This window comes from Hakea prostrata, chromosome 5 (genome assembly GCF_041222555.1).
Source record: "Hakea prostrata isolate BN-2017 chromosome 5, UWA_Hpros_2, whole genome shotgun sequence".
Taxonomy (NCBI): domain Eukaryota; kingdom Viridiplantae; phylum Streptophyta; class Magnoliopsida; order Proteales; family Proteaceae; genus Hakea; species Hakea prostrata.
Window position 1 is genome coordinate 7,968,478 of NC_142604.1, and position 19,920 is coordinate 7,988,397.

At 37.0% G+C, this 19,920-nt stretch overlaps 1 protein-coding gene across 1 annotated transcript; it reads right to left on the bottom strand.

Moving 5' to 3' along the window:
• Positions 1 to 364: 364 nt before the first annotated feature.
• LOC149014824 (BEL1-like homeodomain protein 2) lies at positions 365 to 5,675 on the bottom strand. The gene is made up of 5 exons (XM_089155870.1): positions 5,403 to 5,675; positions 3,952 to 5,150; positions 2,962 to 3,347; positions 2,495 to 2,555; positions 365 to 1,576 (listed from the first exon to the last, which is right to left on the bottom strand). Exons 2-5 carry the CDS (start codon positions 5,071 to 5,073, stop codon positions 842 to 844), a joined length of 2,304 nt encoding a protein of 767 aa, XP_089011996.1. The 5' UTR covers positions 5,074 to 5,150; positions 5,403 to 5,675; the 3' UTR covers positions 365 to 841.
• Between the last annotated feature and the right edge of the window lie 14,245 nt (positions 5,676 to 19,920).

The window sequence follows — 19,920 nt, forward strand, 5'->3', positions numbered from 1 at the left end:
AAAGAGAATAAAACATATAGATAAAAACAGTCCAAATACAACCAGAAAAAAAATACTATACAAAATAAAGATAATGCCACCATTTTAGAAACACCTTTTATAATGCAAAATAAAATGGAAAACATGAAGGATTAAAATTGACCATAATTTGAAAACCAATTAATCAAAATATAAAAAATAACCAAGTTTATAAACCCATCCTTTCACTCTGGGCAATCATAAACTCCAACCTAAATCCTAAAACCCTAACATTTTATGCAAGATATTATCATAAGAAGCTTGAAAAAAAATCATAACAAGCTTAAAAATTAGCATTTTTAACCTTCATGCAAAAACATATAAAAAATAACTTTGAGTATTTTTTTTTTGGGGGCATTGATATATAAAGTACCATAATCACTATATTCTATTGAGTTTTATTTAATTTAGGTCAGTTCATCATCAGTATTCTAGCCTTTCGGTTCTACCATGTGATTCTCCTACACATTTATCAACAACTTTTCTACTTTGGCTTAAATACTCAATGATGGTCGGAAAGGCTATTAGTAAGTAACAAACCAAGAGGGTTTTTCAGCTTACCACCTAAAAAACATTCAGAATCAGATTTTCTCTTCCTATTTGCTTCTAAATATCAATTATGAAAGTATTCTTAAAAAGTTGAAAACCTATATATCAAAGGATACAAAACAATCTCTATACAAATTAAATAGATCTCCAGCATATGGTTTTGCTACTTCCTCCTTTATAACATAATACCCAACTTCACATTATGAGAAGAGCAAAAAACAGGTCCCCCACCACCCCCCCCTCCCCTAATTTTTGAACGGGAAAATCAAAATTTTCAACACCCCCCGAACTCTCTAACAGAGTACCGGCTTTGATCCGGCAAGTTGCCGGCATGTCGAAGCCCAAGAGTAAGCGAAACATCACCTGTTGTGGTGGTGGTGGTGGAAGTTGCAGTGGTTCCAAACCTTATAAGAGTGGCAGCCGAGGACCCATAGTTGGTAGCAGGAGCTAAGATGCCACCATGTTGTCTACAAGTGTCATCAAGCAAGTGGGTTGTCGAGAATCGCTGAGGCAAGGCCATGGTTGACAAGTTTTCATGATTAGAAGCCAAGGAGTTGCTGGTGGTGGGGATGGTGGCCATGGCAGTAAGAGAGGTGGTGGAGGAGTAAGATAGGTTGGCTTGGTTTTCCGAGAAGCACCGTCTATTGATTGCATCAAATGAAGGGTCTTCATCAACCCTAAGAGCATTGATTTTGGATCTTCTGTCTGCTGCATTTGTATTAGTAGTTGTTGAAGATGACGTAGTCATTGCAGCTCCTGCTACAGTTGTCTGTAGGGGCACTACTGATGATGTTGCAGCAACTGCTGCTGTCACTGTTGCTGTTGCTGTTGCTGTTGTAATTGTAGTCATTGGTGTCTGGGTAGAGCTGCTGCTTTGGCCTTGTTGGCTTCTATCTGTTTTTATTTCTCCTCTATCATCTTCTGCTTCTTCCTTAGCCTCTTGTTGGTACATTTCTTCCACCATGGGTTTCCACAACCGAACCCTTGCATTAATGAACCAGTTTGATACCTGAAATTTTTGCAATTATAACATCAAACCTAAAGAAAAAGAAACCATCAAGATAAGATTTCATGAGAAAAAGATAAAGTTAGTGCAATAAAAGATATGCCTTCTTTTCTTTTATCCCCACCCATATGCAATAAAAGACCTGCATTTTTTCTATCCCACACCTGCACACTGTCGCTCATTTACTTTGATCATGATTCCTGATAGATTGGCCACCAAATCCGTGGAGGGAAATTTTGTTTCTTTCTCAAATAATTTAATATGGGGTTGTACATGTATGGGAAACCAAAGTAAGTAGAGTAAAAGAAGCAAAGGTAAAGAAGGGTTAAGGTTATGGACATAAGGTGTTTTCTTAATGAAAGAAACGTCATGTGAAAATCAAGTACAAAAGTACGGTCTAAATGAATGCCATTGACTGTATTTAGGGTTCTTAAATTTCTCATGGTCCTGAGGTCTCTGAGTTGTTGGAAGATGGAAGTAAACTCTGAGTATAGAAGAAAGTGAAAAAGGAAGAAGAAGAAGATGGAAAGGAAAAGCTGCAAAATCTAATGGCACCGTTTCTGGTGTACTCCCCTTCTGTTGCCAAATCGGCAGTAGTAGTCTGCATTACCAGCTTTTCACCAAAAAAAAAAAAAGAAAAAGGTCTGCATTACCTGCTTATTTATATGCTATCATGAAAAGAGAGAGAAAAAGAGCTGAATTTTCAACATAAAAGTATAGACACCGCATAAAATCAAATACTATAACCATGCAAGTCCCACTGAAACAACTGATGGTCACTGACTTCCTAGGGTTATCTATCTCTCTCTCTCTCTCTCTCTCTCTATACATGCATGTATTTCCATTCCTTCTCTTTTTGAATGGGTTGGAAAGGAAATGTAAATATAGTAATATAACAGGTAGGGTGGGTCTGTAGCATACCTGATTTCTTGATAAACCTGTCTGACGTGCCAACAAAAGCTTGTCTGCATCACTCGGGTACCTGAAACCAAACCCAGAAGAAAAAAGAGAGATGAGAAAACGACACCAGGTCCCTACGCATTACCCAATTCATACAAGGAGAACACAAGCTTTATATACCAGTAGATGGGGATTCAACAATTTCTTTCCCTGCTAAGGCGTAAAAATCTAAGAGACAAGAATTGATGCAGGAGTCAGGAGAAAAAGAAAGACTACTGCACCCACACATCTGAAACCCTTTCAATAGCTATTAGCTATTACTATCTATGGGTTTATCAAAGTTATGAGAGAGAAGAAGATTTGGTGAAGTCATATTCACGTTGTTTTTCTCCCCAGCTTTCTCCATAACCAACTCATTGTACTTGCCACGAGAGATATCTTGAGAGAATCAAAAGTTTTAACTAATCTCTAACAAGATTCAAACTTACGGATGAAGAAAATGCTCGAACAGCCAGGCCCTTAGAATGTTTACAGAACGTTCAGGCAAGCCTCTTTGAGGTCTCCAAGCTTCTTGTTCCATCATACCCATTTGGTGGAAGGCTCTTCTTTGCCTAAGGCTTTGTTCAAGCTTTTTGAGTCTTGGTGTTTCTCCTTTAGTAACTCCAGAAGCTCCTATGCCATCTTTCTCCCCTAGAAGCTCGCATGTATGCTTCAACTGTGCAGCAATGGCATCCTTTAAGCACCTGAAATGCCGTGACATCGCTTTCTGAGCTAGTACGGTGTAAGGAGTTGCGGCTCCGAAACCCATCACCGAGTCGAACGAGTTCACCACCATTTGCATTTGCTCACAATAATGGTTGTATCTTCGATCAACCTGTTACCCATATAATCATTGGAAGAGACAAAAAAGAGAGACCATTTATCAAACACTTCACGTACAAAGGGAGGTTATCTCATTACAGACGCTTAACCAAAACTATTAAATCATTATCAACACAACCCACAAAAGCCTCAACCATCTACCCATTACCATCCGAACTATTCCGAAGACTTTGGAATTGGGGTAAGAAGGAAAACGGTCATAATTAATCACAGGCCAACCTTGGAGGAAGCCAGGTTTTCATCTATAAGGAAAATATAATAACAACGATAATTTTAATAATTTGATTTGAAACATGAGATATGAGGTACTGAGTTCTAGATCTTAATTGTCATGAACTTGGATCAGTGGCTCAGAATTTCTTGCTAGTTTAGACAGCCAAGCAGACTACCATAACTAGGAACTTAATGGAAGGAAAAAGGTCTAAGACTTTTCATTTATTACTTCTAGTTTTTAAATCTTAAATCAGTGCATTAAAAAACATGAAAAAACAGAGAAGTTGCCCGGAATTTCCCATACACCGGCGGATTTTGCAGAAAAGAAAAATAAAATAATTGGTTTTCTGTGTAGAGATTAGAGGAGGAGAGAGATTACATGCCTCATCAATCATGGTAATGAGCTTGACCTTCCTCCGTTGGTATTCAATTCTATCAGCAGCAGATAAAGGAGAAATATCCTTGGAAGAAGATGAAGAAGCACCAGCACCACTGGGAATAGGGCTTGGGTTTGATGTAGAGAGCCTCTTATTCTTCAACTGTCCTCTTCCAACACTGCAGAACTCTTCAAGCAACTCATTAGCAGGTTTTGAGTACTTGGAATTCCTCAAAATATTGACTATCCCTAAAGAAGATGTTGACCCAAACCCAACATGGACTTGCCCGTTGTGGTTCTGGTTCTGAACTACCTGTAAATGCAATGGTTCTTGATGATGGGTTCTTAAATTCTTCATCGGTGCATAAGATGCTTGGGTAGAACCAGCGTTCCCGAAATACAACATTTCCTCAGCTTTTGCCGCTTCAAATTGCTGCAAAGACGACGATAGTGATAAGGAAAGCCCTTGGCTATCTACAAGCCCTCCACCGAGTTTGCTTGGGTTACCTCCGCCGGCGCCAGCGGTGGGCCATGTGAATTGTAAAGAGCTATTACCGAAGCCGGAGGACTGGAACCCATGACCGTGAGTAGAAGCAGAAGATGGGTTTGGAAGTAAAAGGTGAAGAGGAGTAGAAGATGAAGTGGGTTGAGAAGGGGGTTGAGGTGGAGGAGATGGTGATCTTGGCTGTGGATTCATGAGAAAAAGCTGCATGGCTGCTGCTGAATCTGCATTTATGCCTGAAATCTGATGATGTTGATGATCAAAGACGTCGGCAGCAACGGCAGCAGCTGCTGCCCCTGATGGGAAATTGAACATCTCCGACAACATCCCAGCCGTTTCGTAATTGGGAAGCTCACCGGATTCTTCCTCTTCTATGCCCACCAATTGCGGCGGCGGCGGCGGTGGTTGTTCAAACCCTTGCACTCTTAATTTCTCCCTCCGGCTTTGCTGCGCGATGTGGTGTTGTTGTTGTTGGTGGTGGTGGTGTTGCTCTCCTGATCTATCAAATCCATTAGAGAAGCTGAAAATCTCTTGGTGGAAGCCTTGGGACATAGAATTCAACTCTCTGTTATTATTAGTAGAAGAGTATGTCGGAAAAGGTGGTGGTGGTGGTGTCATTACTTCCATATCTGCAATAAATTGTTCTTCTTCTGCATCATCCCTTTCTTCTCTTTCTCCAACTCCGCCGATTTCTAGTCCACCCACTGCCCATTTTTGCCATTCGAATCGGTTAGAACTCAGTAGAAAACCGTTAGAAGAAAAATAAAAGAGAAATCTTTGGATGGGATTCCGAACAATATGACTATGGTAGGATTAAATGAAGAAAAGAGAGAAAAAGAAGGGGAATTGCAGAGACAAAAGAAGATCAAGAACCATAATGGGTTCTTGAAACTGGTAGGTTTTTCCCATTGGAAATCTTTGTTTCCTTTCAACCGGGTTTCCGTTTAGATGCTTACCTGTTATAGTTGCAGGAATCCAAAGAGTGCCATGTTCTCAGACATCGTTTTCCTTCTGTTTGATTGAAAGCTTCTTCAGTTCCTGAAAACCTTCTGTTGTCACTCAGTCCCCTCTCTCTCTTTCTTTCTCTTTTTATTTTTTTTTATCTTCGGTTCTCTTTCTCTCCTTCTCTCTCTCTCTCTCTCTTCGTTCTTTGCAGTAGTGAGGGTTCAAAGATTACAGTCGCCTTCTGAAAAGACAGGAGAACATAAAATTACCCATCAAAATAGGAAATTATATAAATAATTGCAAGTGACCTATGAGAGAAAAACACCCTCACAGAAGAAAGAGGTTGAAAAGCTATATATGCTTCAGCTTCACCTCATCACGCACCAAAAGTCTCAATATTTACCTTCACTCCGAAATATACATGTATGTGTACGGTATGGTTATATTAAATAATAATAAAGTTAAATATAACTTAGTTGCCCTCTTAGCTGGATAAATAGCCCTTACACCCCTTCTTAATTGGATAATATCACTTACCTCTCATCTATTAGTTTTTTTAGTTAAATTTAACTTTTATCTTTAAATATTTTTTTAAATTCCAAACTACCCTGGTTAAAAATGTATTTTTATTTTAAACTTTAAATTATCGTAGTCACCTTAACCATTAAAATACTAAATTACACTCAATTAAAGTAATTATTAAAAACCAAAACACACGATCGTTAAAACACAAATTATCTTCCTAACATACTTTTTTTTTCAAATTTATCAAACAATTAAAAAACCCAAAATAGCAGTACATGTTTAATTTTATCAACATACCCATTTTTTTTAATTGCATTTTTATGTTGATAAAATTAAACACGTACCACTATTTTGGATTTTTTTAATTGTTTGATAAAAAAAATTTTAAAAGTATGTTGAGCTTTTAATAATTAAAGATAATTTGAATTTTAACGATGATGTTTTAATTTTTAACAATTATTTTAATTGAGGATAATTTAGTTTTTTAAGTGTTAGGGTGATTACGGTAATTTAAGGTTTAAAATAAAAAATTATTTTTAGTCAATGATAATTTGGGATTTTAGAAAAATATTTAATAGTAAAAGTTAAATTTAACCGATAAAATTAACTGAAGAGAAGTGTTTGATATATTTACTAGGTAAGAGGGGAGATATATGATATTATCCAACTAAGAGGGGATGTAAGTGCTATTTGTCTAGCTAAGAGGGGAGGTAAGTGATATTTATCCATAATAATAATAATAATAATAGTAATAATTTGGAGCAAGATGTTGAGATAACTTTCAGGTGGGGCAGAAAGTTAGTTCATTGGTGGACCTTAAAATTTGAGTCTGGATCATCTCCTCATTGAGGAACACAGAGTGCTTCCCGATGGCTTTACAACCACAAAATACAGTGGAGCCCACATGTGGGAAAAAAGCTCATCACTTCCACCTCTGGGCCTCATTGCATTTTGTGGTTGTAATGTGCTCCCCCAAGGAGGAGATGATCCGGATTCTTAAAATCCTTTGGTAGTAAATTTTTTTAGTTTGTTTTAACCTTGAGAAGTATAGAAACATATATATATTTGTATATCATAACCTAGGCTTAGCATTTGTCTAGATTGAAAATGATTTAGTTGTCTAGATTAAATCTTAATGTTTTATTGGTGTCATTATAATTTTTGCCCCATTGTAACAAAGAGATATATATTGATTTGAGATTTAACATTATGGTAAATCCAAATAATTTCTTTTTTATTATTATTTATTATTTTTTTTTATAGAAAGCTAATTTATTGAGGAGCAAAGAGGCTAAAGGGATACAATCACTAATCAGGGAGACGGAAACCCCAACCAATTGGGTCTTCCTGGCTAGGACATCCGCCAAAATGTTGTAGGTCTTAGTAACAAAAGAAAACTTACAATCCTCAAAATAAGAAAGAAAGTTGAAGAATGTCTTGGGTTATAGTTGCAACTTGCAATACAAGCTGTGAGTTGAAATTCTCCCTAAGCAATAGTTAACCAACTCTAGATTATCATATTCAAAATGACACACCTCCGATCCTCCTGGGATGCATACAACATCGCAGTCATAAGAGCCAAAGACTCGCCAACCATTAATGACCCAAACCTAGCTGGGTCCTGAATTACTAACAGTGTCATCCCTATATTGTCGACGGCTACAAGCCCAACCCACACCGAGCGCCTTCTTCCACGAATGAGGCCTCTAAATTAAACTTAACCCAACCCACCGGCGGTGCCTCCCACTCAATATTAGTTTCTGCAAATGAAACTCGATAGCCTCCTGGTGTCTGAAAAACACCCTGATAGCATTCTAATGCTTGACAATCCGCTTCCACTACAACTTGCTTGGCTGTCCATGAGCATTTTTGAAGAGAAGACCATAGTGAGAAATCCACAACTATCAGCAAAGAAAGAAACACTGAGTTAAAAACACAGCCTTCTCTTCTTTAGTCTCCATGGGCGAGGAACGAAGCTCGCTCAACGAACAATGAACCCACGCCTCATCAGGCTGGGGGGGGGATATACTAGAGTGAGTTTGCAAACTATGATGCTTTTGCAAATACACAACACAATATGATCAAAGTTCTCCATCTCTGCCCACAATGAATGTAATTGAGATTGAACTTGAATTGTCACCTACAATAGCTAGTCCCGCCGCAAAGCCCCTCCATGAGAAGTGTTTAATCTTTGGGAGTACATTAGACTTTCAAATAAACCGCCAATACCTCCGAAGGTATAGAAATCCATTGAGGTCAATAGTGGTCGTAGCCTCCTATCTGAAGGCAGTAAGTCCAAAAAAGTCTTCGGGTTGAACTCTTATAGGTTAATTCCTTCGACTTTATTATATTGATTATGTTATATGATGCATATAGCCTTACTTGTAGTTTCCTTACCCTACAAGTCTTTCTTTGTGTTGTAATTGGATCATTTTATAAAATGGATGTGCATGTATTTATGGGAACTTATTTGAAACCCAAATTATGTATATAAAATTTAAAAAATATACTGTGTTCTTACATTGGAAATAGATTTTCAACATTAATTAAGGGATAGAATGGTCTACCCACCCAACACTATTAGTTACGTGACAGAATAGAAAATATGTCCTGTCCTATTAGTATCCCATTTTATGCAGTGAAAACCCATTTTTATCACATATAATACTTTATTTGCGATAGAAATCCATGTTCATTGTTAAAAGATAACATAAGACAAGTAACACATCTATTTCCGTTGCAAACAAGTACAGAATCTATTTCCAATTGCAAACAAGTACGACAACAGTCTGTCCAACAATTCTAGGCTTCTAGCTCAAATGGATCGTACAACAAAAGGCTATTTTTCTTATAGAAGGAAATCCAAATGGATGGTATAAATTTTTCTAAGAAAACAAAACTTACTATAAGTATATAAGTAATTGGAAATAAATCATTTGTGATGAATCAAATTATCTAAAATACCCTATTTATACAACTCCAAAATGTATAAACTAGTGTGTAATATAGTACTAACAATCATAGACTTAGCCTTATTTCAACTAAATGTAATAAATTGCATTTGTTCTTGCCCTATCACTCCGCTCATCGGTCAGAACTATTTCCTAGTTGAACTATTTCATCGGATATACTGCGAGTTGCCCAATCAAACTGACAGTTGCCCATTTAAGGTGAGAATAGCAAGTTGATAATCCGAAATGATTTGTGTAACTTACTTACTAGTTGAGTTGCCTGGGGAAGGAAGGGGAGAAGATGTAGTAGGATGAGGGTTCAAATAAGACCATTTTGGAATTACTGTGTCTACATAAGAGGTTGTCATCAGCGTCAGACTTTTATATTTAATTTTAGACACCTCAAAACATTGGGTTAATCCTCTCTCTTTTCTTTTTCAACCTAGTGTCTTTTTGGTAACATTTAACCACCTTTAAAAAAAAAAATCATTTTTCAATCAAATAGATATATAAACTAATTGCTAAAGTAGGTTAGGCGAAGATATTTTAGAAGAGAGAGCAAAGGTGAGGCAACAAATAAAGAAAGAAAGCTACATAGGAACCTACCTATAAAAGAAGATTGGCACGTGTTAGATGGCGATGTATACAAAGTCTAGGCACGTGAGAGTAACGAAAGACACGTAAAACTACTTTAGGGTTTGGCGAGATGGCCATGTTTCCACCAAACTTCCTATGGCCCAAATTTTTCTAGATGTATTTTCCATATTCCTTTTTGTTAATTTTTTTTCCTTTTCTGTAATCAATGTTTTGTAACCCATTTTGAAACATTCTAATTAATCCTACTTCACAATGGCTAATGAGTATTGGTCCCCTATGCCATGCAACTTAAGCTGTTGTTATTTATTTAATTTTTAATGTATGTACTTGATTAATTTTTTCTTTTTCATGTAACCGTTGGATTAGAATATGATGTAACACCTACCAATCGTGCATTAGACAAGTATCAAATTTTAGATTGTTTAGTTTGAATTGTTATAAATTATTTAATTTGGGTCTTAATCATGATCATGTTGCTTTAGGCCACACCTACCCAGAAAATATATAAATTCAGAGTTTTAATTCATTATTTATTATTTTTAATTTATGACCAATTTTATACGTCAAAGGAGGCGAAGATAAAAATTTTCCAACTGCAAACCGGTTTGATTGATGACTGGCCAACCTTCTTTACCAACCTCTTTGAGTTCTTTTTCTTTCATTTGTGGGTGATGTCACGTGAAGCTCACCCATCCTCACACGCCCCATGGAGCTTAGGACCACAAAAAACCCACTCCGGCAATTTGTCGAACACCTCATCTGCATCTCATGTGCCAAAGCAACTAAGCACGTATCATTGTATTTAAAGCTAAGCTTCTTACTTCAGATGCACTTGGTATAGAACAAAATAACAACTAAGCCTTCTGTAACTGTTTCCATGCTTATAGCAATAAAATCAAACTTTGATATGATTCCAGTGATTGGAAAGTCTAACTTCAGTTTTTAATCCTACACCCATATCTGGTTCATCTATGAAAAACTTTTCAAATCCATATATATTGTCATGGATGATTCTTTTTTACAGAGAAAGACACCATGCATGCATGGTGATTGATGGAATTCCCCAAAGACCAACTAACAACAGATAAGTGTCAAATCATTGTCATAGACCATCTTATTCTTAATACCCATAAATACTCAAAACTTGAATCTGAACAACCCTTAAACACATAACTGTCAGAGGAGACTTGTCACCTGCTTAACCAAGTGACCAACCTTGGCCACAATAGCGGTCACCGTTTATAAAAATCATTTGGTATAAATTATTTCCACAGAGAAACATTATCTATAACTCCATCTACATCTACATTTGAATTGATGCTTGAAACTTGAAAGCTCCCATCAACCGGTAAAGAGTAATAAAGGCTTTGCTTCTCACTACTCGGGCTTGGGACCCTGGGTTGCTGTAGCGAAAGAACAACAAACAGACATATTGCAACTCTGGAATTTAAGGGTGAGGGATGAGACGAGACTTTACTGCTGCAGATTTTGAGTGAGAGCGAGAGAGAGAGAGAGAGAGACATGGGTCCCTAGCTAGTACTGTTTCTTCTTCTTTCTCAAACGCAAAATTGTTTTTGGGTTTGGAGGTTTGTATGGAGAGTGATGAAAGGATAGATGATTGGATCAAGTCTTTGCCGTGTCCACTGCCTATTGTCTACGGGGACCATTCTCCCACTGTTTCCCTTTCTCTACTGCTGCTCATTTTTCATAATCTGATCAATGATACCAGGGATCTCTACGCAGTCAGTGTGCAAATTTATGAAAAAAAATCCTCAATCATTATAAGCGACTGATAGCTTGAGAGAGATGTTATGTAAGGAAATTCACGTAAAGGTGATCAAAGAGTTCCAGAGAGGGTGCATGATTACACCGGCAGCGTGGCCATCATTCTCTTTTGATTACCAAGCCAGTTGGTCTTGACTAGTCAACGTAATCTATAGACTAGAAATTTTTATTGACAAGTCACAACCAATATATATTAGACACCTATTTATTGATTACATAATCATGACACCATCTAATCTGGTATCATAAGGTAAGCCAAATTAATATGTGATAGGTTAAAAGACTCGATTCAATTCGTTTCATTAATTTTGAAATTTTTGGCACACAAATCAAATACATGACATTGACATCAGAGCTGATACTACGTCAAAGATTCGAATTCTAGCAAGAACTACTTATAAGAGGACAATTGAAAAAATGCTACCTGTCACTAAAGTGGGATAGAAACGAAACTTGTGGTTGAGACGAAATCTTGACTACTTGTTTCAATCTCGACCATTGATTGTAGCGTGTTGTGCATTTATTGTGCAACACCCAAGTAAGATCCAGATAGGAGCTATGCAATTATATATTGAGGTTTATGTTTTTAGCAAAAAGAAGAGGAAGCCAATACATATATTGCCCACTTGGCTATCAATTTATCCTGTGGCCATTGACCAAGCAATTGCGTGTTGAAGGCTATACATACAAAAGGTCCTAGCAGAAGCAAAAGCAGGTAATAACAGTAACCCTACCCATTGCATCCAATGATGATAGCTCTTTCAAGCTTTTGGAAAATTAGACAGGCAAAGGAATCAAAGAGGAGATGGGTGGTACCATAGCCATATGTTAGTTTTTGACAATTTACAAGGAAGAGAAGGAATCCAACCTATCAATCGTATGGGTTTCTATCATGGTAGGGGACCAAGAAAAGACAGCATTCCTTCTTTTTTCTATATTTAAAAAGGGCTTTGCTCTCATCAGTAACCACCAGTTTTTGATATCCGAAACAGTACTTAAAGGCTTAAAGCTTGGAGAGGGGGAGGGGGGGGGGGGGGGGACTACGAGTGTGGCAAGGATGGGTGGCTGGTGTGTGGGTCACCCTTCACACTTCAAGGTCACAGTCTCTCATTCTCGCTCTCATGGCAGAGAGAGGTGCAATACATGTACAGTAAAGTTAGAAAGCAACATACATTAAGGACTTGGATAGTTTTTTAGATCTATTTGGTTATCTGAGTCCGGGTATTTGAAATTTTTGGATTCATGAATCCAAGTTTTATACCTGAATCCAGGCATAATAGAGACTGAGCAAGATTTTAGGCCTTACTAAGAAGACCAATACATAAAATTTTGTATATTTGTGTTACACTGCTGCCTAGCTACCTGTATGTTTAACATGTAACTGCTATCCAAGAAAATGTTTAGTGTCCATAAAACTTATCCAAAATGAAAAACTATGAGACCCCAAAAACAATATTATTTGAGAAAATAAAGAAAATAAAAACCACCCTCTAGGTCTTTCTCTCTCTACACTTTCTCAAGTTGCTCTTTTGATACCTGAGTTGTTTGTTTTTCTGACAGGCAGTACTAGACTATGCACATCTCTGTGTTGTGCACATCAATATATTTTTTTATGCCAAATAAAAAGGCTGAGATTAAAAGTTGGATTTTAAAGTTAAAATGTACAAAATAGCATTCTAATTTCTTTGCTTTCTCTTGGTATAAATGTGCATTAGTACTGTTATGCACAGCAGAAGATATTTTTCCAGTAGGTACTAAACCGTGCATCCTTTGTTTTGGACTATAAAACAGTCCCTATTGTTCATCACTAGTCAAAATCCTAGCTAGCACTAGAGGGGACTACTATATAATTTAGAGGACAGAAATTCAAAGTTGGGGTGAAGCTTCAGCTTTATATCAGCCTATTGTCTCTGTTCTGTATTACTCTGAACTTTTGCTCAACAGAAACATATATACTTTCCAGCCAGAAAGTTAAGCTAGACAAAAGAGCTGCATGAACTTTCTGTACGAAGAACATATACGAATGACCACAAGGTCACACACAGAGCTCATCAGGTGAGGTTTAAGATCCCTATAAAGCTAGCCATGACCAGCCGCTGAAGAGGTGTAGCTAGGCAGGCAAACCCTCAACTGTGCAAGCGTGGTTTGGTTTTGCAGAGGCAGAAGATCTGCAGCTGGCCTTCTCAGGCAAAAGCACACACGTTTTTGTCATACGTATCCATTACAGAAGTCTTAATTCCTAGGGTTTTACCGAAAACTTACTTGTGCAGAGAAAGTAAAAAAGATACAGTGGTTTACTTGCTAGGGCAGGCATCGAGGTACAGGCGATGATCACCAATTATGACAAAAAAAGAAAGGAAATATAATTATAGTGGGAATAATATGACTGATGTGGACAACAATAACTCATTTGACACTGGTCCCCTATTTAAGATAACCAAAAAAAAAAAGAAAAAAAGCACAATTGATTGAACTTGGCTGTCATGTAACCCTAAAGGGTTGGCTCATAGCAAAGATGATGATCTAGCTACACTGGTGCTTATGATTTGGTGATGCCTTTGGTGGTCAGCATTAGATGGACTTTATGTGGATATTAAGTCTCAGTCACACAAAACAAAAGTTTGATTCAGACTTAAGTTGATATAATATTCTACACATTCTCTTTTGTTGAATGAGATTTAATGGAATTCATATGGTGTTCATCCAACTTTGGGCTTCACGGGCAGCACCACTTTAGATGCATTGGCCTAGCAAGATCCCAAAGATCAACCACTAAGTAAGAGGTCAAGAGTTCACATTTCCTTAGAGTTTATTTCTCATATATGTAAGTTATTTCTTAGAGATTAGTCAAGGTGTATGTAAGTTGGCTTGAATACCTCAATTCCAAAAAAAAAATGAAAAAAAAAAGGAACTTGGTTGTGATGAAGATTCATTTTAATCTCATAAGAATTGGGGATCTGAAGGTTCAAGGGTTGGGAAAGGGAGGAAGATGTGGAAGGATGAAGGTTCGAATTCTAGACTTTTGAGTTTGAATGTCTTTGCACAAGAGACTGCCATGACTATTGTGAAAGCACATCAATAAAGGTATTACGTGTCACCTTACGGAGATTGCGTACACAAGTAGGCGATTGACAATGAATGCTTCCTTGTTTATTTATTCAATTAAAGAGTTGAGAGGTCATTTCATATGGGAATAAGCAAGAGATAAGCAAAGGTGAGTGTTAGGGGAAGCTATGCCCTTGGTAGGAAACATTCTTCCTAAAGTTAAAGGAGAGGAACTTGACCTACCCCGTTGTTCAATTGTTCACGTTACTCCATTGTCAATATATCAACCAAAGGAAAAAGAAAAAGGAGCTTGTATAACTACGAGTGGTTACACTAATCTTCTCACTATTTTAAATTTCGCCTTTTTCAGGCAATAGATTTTTCATTGTCTTTGATCTACTTAAGAAGAAGTGGGAAATTTTTCTTATATCTACTGATCTAGAAATAGTTATCAGGTAAATCTTTTTCAAAATTAGTAAATTTTAAAAAAATTTCCTAAAAATATAGGTTGGATAATTAAGAAAATTAATAATGATATTAACTTTCTTAGTCAATATTCATATATCCAATATGGTACTCATGAGATGATGATCATGGATCAATATATCAATATAAGCATGCATGCTTAAGAAAATCAAAAGACAAAAACCCCCCATTAATCTCTGTGTTGCAGATCATATTAGGCATCAAGTAAGCATGGAGAGACTCTCCCAACATAAGTTAAAAGGACACGCAATCAGTTGCGGGAACTCTTAAATTTCTTGATTCTTAATTAATTGTCAAACACACCACACAAACCGCCCTTCAATATGAAGCAGGTGACACTCATCTGTCTACAAAAACGTATAATCACGGGACTAATCATATCTCATATGCTTGTTTGTATGTCAATTTAAAAACAAAACAAAGAGGGGACACCTTACCTAATGATGGTAAACCCTAAACAACCATTTCTCGTTAATGTTTATATAAGGTAGTTATCTACTTCTTTTCCTGATAAGCAAGGCATCTCGATACTAATTAATTAGAAACTAACCATATAAGACCATATATTTTTCTTGGTTTCTTAAGCTAATAACCATCTTGGTGATCAAACAATCATTTATATCTTGAAACTGAATAGAGTAATGTTGAATTTGTCAATTTTAAAATAATTTTAATCGTGTCACACGAGGAGATAACAGAAGAATGGATTTATTTTAATTTGAGGGAACCCTTTTATCATGGGTTTATGCATGAGCAGCCATCAGTATCTTTTCTATTCTGAAGTCTCCTAAGTCTTTCTCCTCTGAGTAGATCATCAATGGGAAATTGAAAAAATCACTATTTCTGTTGTTTCTGTTGTTTGTGTGTGTTAGTGGAGATAGAGTTTGAGGTGGGTCTTAGTGATTTTATATGAGTGAGTTACATAAACTATGAAGTTTCTTTCCTATCTTGCTAGCTTAGTCAATGAAGAAACCCACCAATCTTTCTCCTCTTCAAGTCTATCAAATCTGTGGGAATTCCTCAATCTTTCTGTCTCTTTCAATTTATGTGTAGAAACTAGAAAAGATTCTCTCACCTATAAAATACTAGGAGGTACAGAGGACCACGGGTCTATATTGATGGTAACACCCAAAGTGTATTTAAACATAGAAAATGATAATATAAACAATGCAGGAAGTGAAGGGAAATAGCAAATAATAATCACACGAGACAAATTTTTATTTGATAGAATCAGGTAGCGTATTTAGGCAATATGAGATACGACTTTTATCCTTACATCTCTTTCAAAAAATTGTATTTTATGAAGATCTAAAGACAAATTTGTCTAATACTGTTGTTCTTGATATCAAATTCAATGCATGCAAAACGGGCCAACCAATGTCAACATAAATAGTTCATCAAACCAAAACTTATTCAAGAGACTAAATACAGTTATACAGAACTTTGATGTCTCCCACAATATCATTAACACACAGGACTAAGAGAACAAAAAAATAAATGAGTAAATAGAACATGTGAAATAGCTGAATTATTTACAATTTTTTTCTTCTTTGGGAGTGTTGAAAGTCTCAGAAATACAAAATGATTGAAACTAGAGAGTGGAAATAGACCAATCTGTCTTTATCCATAGTAGATAGCGTAAGATGAAGTTTTCTGATTTCAACCCTTCTACCCTTTACGAATGCTAAGAGTTGTCATTTTTTTTTTGAGGTTAGAGAGACTTGCTAAAGTTAGGTGTTGAAAATGTTGTTCTTAGGTGCATTAAACACATCAATTAACGCCAAAGAAATATACCCATCTGGCTATATTTCATAATCAAGAGGAAAAATCAATGGCAAAAGATGGTAAAGATTAACGAAACAAGAAAAAGAAAAAAATAATTCTGTTTTCCATCAGTTTGGATCCAAGACTTCAAAAACTTAACAGCAGATTATATATAGCTTTTTTCTTCTTCTTCTTCTTCTACTACTTCTTTTTGGATCATCACTTCCTTTTTCATTGTAGTCTCTACTGTTGTGCAATCTAGGGTTTCCAACATAAAAGCCTGACTTCTATCAAAAAGAAAAAGAACATAAAAGCCTGACTTCTACCAAAAAGTAAAAAGAACATAAAAGCCTGAGTACTGTAAAAATTAGATCGGAGTAGCAAAGATTTAACTAGTGATTACATAGTAAAACTGGACCCTCACCTGGTTCACTGTCTGGTCTGTTCAGTTCACTGGTGGGCTCCTAAAGCTGTGATTGCAAAGGTTGTAAACTTGTAATAGTAGCAGTAAAATTTTCTCTTAATTACGTGCGAAGCCTTTTAAGTTTTAACAGTGAAGAGCTTTAACTTTGGAAGAGAAAGATGGACACAGAGCCAAAAGCTACAAACGGCAAAGATATCCCTCTCAAGAAGTCCCAAATTCCAAGGGGTCGTTGTCAGATTCCCTCAGCAGAAGAAGATTACCCTTCATAAAGGGCCAACATTCTCGTGGTATATATATATATATATATATATATATACGGCTTCTTCAGATATTAACTTTCGTTTTCATCTTTTCTTTGCTCGAAAACAAAACCTGTAAATTCTGTAAAAATGGAGGAGATGGTGAAAGATCAAGTAGTGAGATAAGTAGCAGGAGACTTTGGAATTTAGAGGCCATGTTTATACCTGTGGCTATGGATGAGATAACGACATGGAATTATTAAAGGCGTCGCTATTCGCTAGCACTTTAATTTTGTGTAATGCTTCAAGGAGAAGAAAGAAGATATTGGTGAAGATCAGAGGGTCGACGTGGACAAACTCCAATGAGGTGGTCCAATACTTCTCTTTAGTATCAGTCATTAATTTTGCTGAGTTTCCACGTGGCTTGCTGGCGTGGTAAAGGCCGACCATGGCCACGTGGTTATTGTGGTCCAATCAGAGAAAGATTGGCTTAGAAATCGAAAACGTATCTTCTAGCTGGAACTGCCAGGCTGGAGAAGAGAGAGAGAGAAACATGCATGCATGCCATAGTGTAGTTCCTTTCCACTTAGGTTGGTCGTCTTCTCATCTTTTCACACTCACACAAGCCCTGACTCAAGGCGTACTCGCATACCATAGAAGTCCATATCCTTTCCACCCAGGCTAGCTTTCCCCATTCCTCCACCCTCTCAATGTGCCTGACACAAGCCTGCCCTTGGTACACGGGCAGGTTTATTTGTGAGGGTGGGGCAACGGAAAGCCGGGCAATTAAGTGGAGAAGATTTGCACTTGTTGGGCAGACCTGTTGAGGTATTTTAGTCATACGAAATATGATTGAGGTATTTGAGTTATACCCAACATATGTTTTAATATAAGTCATCGGATTAGTTACAATGCAACGACGTAATGGGCTTTTGAGAGAGAGTCCAATTTACGGTAGAAACTAGTGTTGTTCTACAAATACTAGCTAGAAGTAAGTGTCCGAATCAGCTCCCCCGACGGGTTCCCGACCACACAAAACAGTGGGGCCCACGGTGAAAAATATTTTTTGGAAAAAACAAAAAAAAATATTTAAACTTCATCCGAGAGCCCCACTATTTTGTGTGGTTGGGAACCGTCGGGGTAGCACAGATCTAGAAGTAACGATTTGGATATTCCAAACTAGATACTCTGGGCGAAATGTTTTAAGCAATCTTTTGTTTAAACCCTAAATCCTACCAAACCTTATGTGAATGTGAAAAGATGAGAGTACGGCTGGGTAGTGGAGAGGATCTAGACTATGAATGCTGCTCCCAATTTAAGATTGACTGGACCTTCTTACCAAGGATTTATTAGCGCGCCTGCAGATAGTTTGGAACTCCTAGGCATTTTGGGTTCATGTCCTCCAACTTGTTTTAAATCATCTGACTTCTATTACAGTGTTGGCTTCACTTGATGAGCTGCCCTTCCCCCACATTCACACAATTTCCTCGATTTTGCCTTCTTTTCTGTGATTCTGTGCATGTTATGTTTAAAGTGACAAAATCAATGTCTCTGTCGAAACAGTCTGGGTCTGATACACCTTCAATAAATTTTCTGGGTTTAGGAATTATGTCCATGCAGGGTTTGAACAGATAACCAGGCGGACAATGTAGGCCAAAATGACCAAAACCCTTTTCCTCTTCAAAACTCTACATCTAAACAGGGTGTGATGGGTCGTAATCCCTTTCAGTTTTAGGTGAGCGTGTTAGGGGTGAAGGCAAATCGCTATCTAATTCAGAGAGGTCTGTTCTCTAGCTTTCTTGTCCAAGAATCCTGGTCTGTGTCCAGAATAAAATTTTGGAAGTTTTTGCTGGGCTGGATGGATAAGTAATACTGGAGTTGGAGTTTCTCTCTGTGGGGCTTATCTTGTGAGGTGAAAATCACAGGTTTGTGTGGTAGCCATTCTGTTTTGTTTTTGAAAAGGGGGACAATTTTTTTTTTGTTTTTAAGTATTTTCATTGTTTCACACTGCTTCTCAGTGCCAAAATTTTATATAGTTACACTAGAAAGAAGGGAAAAAAAGTCATTTGTTACCCAAAAAAAAAACCAAAACAAAAAAAAAACAAATGAAACAGGAAAGAATGCCCTCTACCATTTGAGTTTTCAAGCTCAAAACACAAAAAACAAGAAAAAGAACATTACCATACAACCTCTAGTTTTACTAGGGTTTTGGAGATTCAATAGTGTGAAGGATCAAACAAAGTTACCAAAGAAACATTAGCGGCCAAAAAATTGGACCTCAATCCAACTGGACCTTAGCTAGGACATCCGCGAAAAAATTACAGGTCCTAATAACAAAGTAAAACTTACAAATTTCTCCCTTGTGTTTTAAATAATGTCTGAAAATTTTCATTTCAAAATTTATTTCTTCATGTGACTACATGCATGACAGCGCCTGACATAGACAATGTATGAACTATGGACACAAAGTTTTAACACAGAACACGCTGTGACATGATAGAAAATAATGGTCCCAAAGAAAAACTATCAATCTCTCCAATCCTCTGGGTCATGTGAAAGGACACAAAAAGATGATAGGTGGGTTTTGGCACTACCTCAATTCCATTCTAAAGTAGAAGCATCTTGTAGGCATAAAATCTTCTTCTCCTTCCTTTTCACCTTAGCCCTAAGAAAAGAATTTCTAAGTTTTGGCTTAGTCTAGCTTAGTCTAGCT